This window comes from Cynara cardunculus (genome assembly GCF_001531365.2).
Source record: "Cynara cardunculus var. scolymus isolate 2C chromosome LG 7, CcrdV1, whole genome shotgun sequence".
NCBI lineage: Eukaryota > Viridiplantae > Streptophyta > Magnoliopsida > Asterales > Asteraceae > Cynara > Cynara cardunculus.
The window spans coordinates 9053095-9059112 of NC_037534.1; the positions used below are offsets into that span (position 1 = coordinate 9053095).

General features: G+C 36.9%; 1 protein-coding gene across 1 annotated transcript; it reads right to left on the reverse strand.

The window, feature by feature from the left end:
* Positions 1-1030: 1030 nt before the first annotated feature.
* Positions 1031-5810, reverse strand: LOC112515988 (thioredoxin-like fold domain-containing protein MRL7L, chloroplastic). The gene is made up of 6 exons (XM_025122985.1): positions 5743-5810; positions 5335-5511; positions 4707-5227; positions 3567-3648; positions 3017-3128; positions 1031-1370 (listed from the first exon to the last, which is right to left on the reverse strand). Exons 2-6 carry the CDS (start codon positions 5470-5472, stop codon positions 1243-1245), a joined length of 981 nt encoding a protein of 326 aa, XP_024978753.1. The 5' UTR covers positions 5473-5511; positions 5743-5810; the 3' UTR covers positions 1031-1242.
* Positions 5811-6018: the final 208 nt, after the last annotated feature.

Here is a 6018-nt window from a genome sequence, read left to right on the forward strand (position 1 = left end):
ACTTCAAAATCGTTAAAATTTACGGCTCCCGCCGCATTGCACGGGTACACAACTAATCATATGATAAAATTGTATGATTAGAAAAAGAAAAAAAAACTTATTTGGTAATTTTTTGAACTTATGAAAAAACTTATTTGGTAAATAATAAGTTAGCTTATAATCTAATTTTTTGAAAAACTAATTAAATTGAATTTTCAATTAGCAGGGTTTCTTTTTCCTTTTTTTTTTCTCCCAATTGTGCCTTTTTCTTTTTAATTGAGTAATTGTTCAAAATGTAGATTTAGGGACCATTTACTCGTACTCAGTAAGTGCTTATCGCTAATTTTAGTTCATTAAAACGAAAACGTATGTAACATTTTTATCTGGTAAGCACTTACCAGGTAAGAGTCATCACTCTCACTTACCGGGTAAAATTTAGTAAACGGCCCCTAAGATACTTTTATATTGTCATTGTCACCTTGTTTATCAACCAATAGTTTTTTTTTTTAAATTAACCTGGATATCCAACCCGCTATGCAAGCCGACTAATCCCAGGGCGACCACCTGCTTTGCAGATAGCCCGGAATCACCGCATTTGAACCTCCGTGGCCACAAGGGAATTTTTATTCCTCATTGGATTTGAATCTGGGACCTCCTGGTACTTTTAACCTTTGGAACCAAACTCAAACCAATCAGACACCACCCTTGTGGTTTAACCAATAGTTTTTACCAAATATAACTAGTTTATTCAGCTAACTTACCGATCAACATAGACTTAGGGGGCCATTTACCAAACGTTTACCCGGATAAGCACTTACCGAGTTACATTACCTTACCAGATAAATATGACAAGAACCAAGAATCATCTCCAATGAGAGCGAGACAAAAACCAAGACTCTTACCCAGTAAGTAAGGGCCACGACTTTTACCACGGTTAACACTTATTGGATAAATTGTTGCTTCGAATGCCTTTTTTGTTGACTAAAATTTTACCCAGTAAGGCAGTAAGTGATAACATTAAATTTTACCAGTAAACGCTTTCCAATTAAGTGTCTGCTAAACAACCCCTTGGTCGTTGATTCATATACCAATAAGCAGAATAAATTCCGATCAATGTACATCGTGTCCGTTGGTCTTCCGGGTATATACGTTTTCCAGAATTTCTCGTATATATCGTCGGGACGGATTTCTCATTGGCTACACTTAAGAAAACAAATCTAGAGCAATATACAACACTTCCTACATAATTATGAGACTCTACATTTACTTCTCAACAGTGAAACCAGGAATTGCATCATTGCTGATTTCAAAGGCATCAAGGCAAGATGGCTTTGCTGCTCCAAAGTAAAAGAAGGCCATAATCTTTGACAACTCATCTGCTGTTCTTGTTTCTGAAAACCAAGAAAAAAGGGATGGTTAAATGCATCCTCGTATACTGCTAAATACACCAAACTAATGATTTCCTCTTCTTATACATCAACATCAAGAGCTGTTTGGCAATTGCTGAATGGTTTGGTACAGAATGATTAAGAAGCTCTCATGATATAGTGCAAAATGAAATATAATTGTTTGGTAATTGTGTACAATGAAATTAGGACTCTTAATGGTTAACGGAGATCCAGGATACAAAATCATTCAGATGGTTTTAGAACCATTAAGAGACAGACTTTTTTTTTGCCAAACAAGATTCACCTCTTAACAATTCAGAGGTTGCCTCTTGATGGAACTATTAAGAGGTAAACAAACAAAAAAGAAAAGGTTTTATGGGTCGTTGGGAGGGTGGGAAAGATAGTAGGAACTAAGGGTGTAAATGATGCGAGTCGAGCTCGAGTATCGACATACTCAACTCGAACTCGATAGCCATTTCTCAAGCTCAAACTTGACTCGAGAACTCGCAATTAGTTAAAAACTAAATGCGAGTCAAACTCAATTGCAATTTTATGAACTCGAGCTCGAACCTGTTTGGAGCTCGAACTCCAACTTAAATCAAGCTCAAACCAAGTTCACCTTTTGAAATTTTTGGGTCTTTCTCTTATAAATTTTAAGCTTAAAGGTACTCTGTTAGTTTTTAAAAAACTAAAGAGATCCACTTTAAACTTCATCATCAAAAAGACAAAATTTAGAAACTCCATTCACCTCCCTCTCTTTTTATAACATCTCTTCACACTTCCTTTTCCAACTCTCTTCCAACATGGGACACCTTGGAAAACACTTTTATAGGTTTTTTATCTTTTTTTAATTATGATTTTAATAATAAAAATAATTGATTAGTTTTTATAGTTAGAAAATGCATAATTTTTTTCAAATATCTAAAATATAAGACATTTTTATTATTTATATTTTTACAAATTATAAAACTTATTATATTTTAAAACTAATCATATATAAAAAGATTGAGTATCTCACGAGCTTTTCGAGTCGAGTATTAGGTAGCTTGACTCGACTCGTTAATATGTCGAGCCGAGTTCGAGCTCGAGTTCGGCCAAGCCTATTCCAGTTGAGTGTTGACCAAACTTTGACAGAGTCGATCTTGAGTAGCTCGCGAGTTGCGTGTACTGTTTACATCCATAGTAGGAACATGAAGTTGGTGACAGTAGAAACAAGATTTATGGTAAAATAAAATTTAACGAGCCCAGTATAGCCTACTAGAGGTGTGGGCTAGCGGATGTACATAGATATGTCCTCTACCATAAAGAGCAGATAAATTGTTTCCGTGAAGACCCTCTGTTTGCAAAAAGTTCCCTGAAAGTTTCACAAAGCTTGCCAAATGAAGATATGGATATCCATAAGGCAAGTGAGGGATGGTGACTCTCACCCAGTCAAAGGCTTACCGGGTAAGAGATGTTTATGCTATGCTATTTTGATGACCGGGAATTTTACCCGGTAAGGCAAGTGAGGGTGATGACTCATTCCTGGTAAGTGCTTACCCAGTTTGTGTGTTAAACAGCCCCTAAAGGCCAGATATAAAATAAGCAATACTGGAAAGGCAGAAGTAGGTACAAGGAAACATAGCAAAAGCAATAAATATGTTTAGTACCTTTTTCACGGTGTAAGATCTTCCCAGCTTTTGTAAATATGAGCTCAGGAAAGACAGAAACTCCCAGTGTCGACACAAGATCACACTCGACAACAGCATCAATCGCGACACACTGTTAGAACAAAGCATAAACGTTTGATAATATGTGCTCACGATGTACATAAACATACATACACACACATATATGCATATATGTACACACACGCAATACAAATACACCCACACGTCTATATGTATATGTATATGCACATGCACATGCACATTTATACACGTATGCGTAGGGGTAGGTTCAAGATAGAACACCACAAAAAGAGATCAAGGGACCTATTTGTACCATCAATTTATTTTAATTCGACATTTGTGAATAAATAAGGCAGTTACATTTTGCTAAAACTAGATCCATGATTACATTCGAATATATGTCTTTTGGATCCAACGGTTGATAGGTATTTCCCTTGTTCTCCTTTTTTTGGGGTTCCATCTTGACAGTGCCTCTGAAGTCTGAATATATGTAAATGTAATATGGGAGAGGGGATGAATTTTTGGTTACCCTTGGTGATGGTAGCCTGCAATCCCATATGATCTGCACAGCTTTCTCCAATTCATCACGAACCATTTCATTTTGTTTCGGCCTGCCAGACAGAGAAACAATCTTAAAAGCAAGGTCGGCAAATGGGAATGGAGATCTCCACCGAAAACGAGATGCAAAAAGCAACCATCTCAACCATGCAAAACTACACAAATTAGATCTAAATGCCTCATAAAAGATTCACTGAACTTTCATCATGTGGATTTTCATATTGCAACCAGCTTTTAATCATTTTCAGGTCTGATCTTAATTAAAATCCCACATGCCATTTGCTTCTTGTTATGAACACAACAGAAAAAAAAAATTTCATGCTACTGTTTAACATCTATGATATTCCAAGAGACCCTATCACCATAATCACATTCAAAATGTGATGCAGTACACTCTCAATCGGGTTAGGACAAGAGACAACCCTTTGGAGAAATTTTGTCAAAAGGCGGAAACTCCAAGGAAAATACTACTCCCTCCATCCCAAATAAATGTCCACAATGAAAAAGGCTCAAGGTTTTCCATTTGAAAGAAATGTGAAATTATTACACCTTTTAGTTAACTTAATGACAATTTTACCCTTAACAAGAGATTGAGGAACAAATTTCTCCATCTCTAAGGGTAAAATTGGAAAATAGGTACACCCTGTTGGTAGAAAAGTTGGACCCCCTCAATATATTCTTCATAAATCCTGTCCATTCTTAAAAGAATAAGCAGAAGACCAACCTAATGTGGAGCTTTTAAAGGGTAAAATAATATATTTCTAAATTAAAATATGCTTACAACAGTGTAGGGCTAACTGCAACGATGGTCAACACCATCAGGAGTGGGTCTTTCCAGTGTTCAACTGGAATAGAATCATTGAATCCGGAGAAGGATAGAATTAGATGTTGGGACATCATTAGTCAGTCAATCAATGTTGATAACCAGTGGTTAGACTCTTTAGAGATAAAACAGTCCAACCACTGCCATACAAAAGCCAGAAGGACAATTATATGAACATTTAAGTCAAGATGGTTTAGTGGAAAGCTAACATGATAGAATAAAAGGCATAAGCTCAACCTACTTGATGAAAAAGGCAAAGAATAAAACACATAGCATACACACACTAACCTTCTATAACGATTATGCACAAGAACAACCAAGGGGCTAAGGTCTGAGAAAACAGTTTCCTCCCATTCTGCAGCAGTGATGTCTTTGACGGCACGGATATCTTGCCAATTAACTTCGTTCTCACTATCATCATCGTCATCATCTTTTTTTACATTCTTAATGGTCATTTTATCGAAAAACTGACTAAAGTTGAAACCCCATCCATCAGCATCTTCAGGCCAATCGGGATCTTCTTCATCTACAACAAGGGAATAATCAGTCAAAAGCTTCTGCATCTTTTTTCTCCTCTCTTCAGGATCAGCTTCTTCTTTGACCTCAGGGTTATTCTCGACAATTTGTCTAATCTTCTTCCTTAATTCTTTCCTCTCATCCTCATCCATTTCAAAATCACCATCCCCATCATCATCATCATCACTTTGATCACGCTTGTTTGATTTTTCAACTCCTTCCTTTTCATCATCACAATCCAAGAGGTCTTCCACTTTTGAAGCTCTCAAACTACTTTTTCTCGAATTTCCAGCCTGTTTTCAAATCCAATCCAATCAAGATATATTATGTTTCGTAGTAGGGTTTTGTAGCAAAATGGCACTTAACTACCAAATTGAAACTGAAAACAGCATAATCGTACCAGAAAGAGCGACCTCGGCAAACAAAGGCTTGTACAACGAAGCTTATCAAATGAAAGAGAAGCTTTTATTACATTATCCTTTGTATATACAGATTGGGAAAACGGCAGCAAACTTAATCCCGTACACTGTAATGACATTGCTATGAACTAATCCCAGTTTCCTACTCCTGAAAAGCCCTAGAGATAATCAAAGATGACCAAATTCAGTTAATTATGCATTTCAAAAGGAGCGTTCGCCTTCCAAAACCCTAGCCAAGTTGAGAACAGTTGATCATTCAAAAGGATTTACAGGAAACAGCAACAACTTTGGATAGTATAATCTCAACTATTATGTGCGTACAAGTACATATAAATATCGCATACAAAGCATGTAGCATATAGAAATAGTATGAGGAGATGATATGATACCTTAATATGAGGAGCAAGGGAGATTGCAGCGGAGGGACTTCAGCGAAGAAGATGATGAATTGAGCGAGAAATGAGGAATGGTGTATCAACTGGGTTTTATTTTGGACATTAGGCGTTTTGGGCCCATTGGACCGTTTAACAAAAATGGCCCAAATAAACCAGATTTGTGCATTTGGGCTGGTGATGGGAATTTGACCCTGAGATTCCTGGACTTATTGGGTAACGGGACTATAGGTCCCGGGTCAGGTAGGGTCTGAAGTGGTTCGGGTTCAGGTT

Excerpts from the sequence above, each read along its gene's own strand:
- LOC112515988 (XM_025122985.1), bottom strand. The coding sequence starts at position 5,472 with ATGTCATTACAGTGTACGGGATTAAGTTTGCTGCCGTTTTCCCAATCT. Across the intron at positions 5,228-5,334 it reads TGCCGAGGTCGCTCTTTCTG|GCTGGAAATTCGAGAAAAAG; the intron begins GTACGATTATGC and ends ATTTGAAAACAG. Across the intron at positions 1,371-3,016 it reads GATCTTACACCGTGAAAAAG|AAACAAGAACAGCAGATGAG; the intron begins GTACTAAACATA and ends CTTGGTTTTCAG.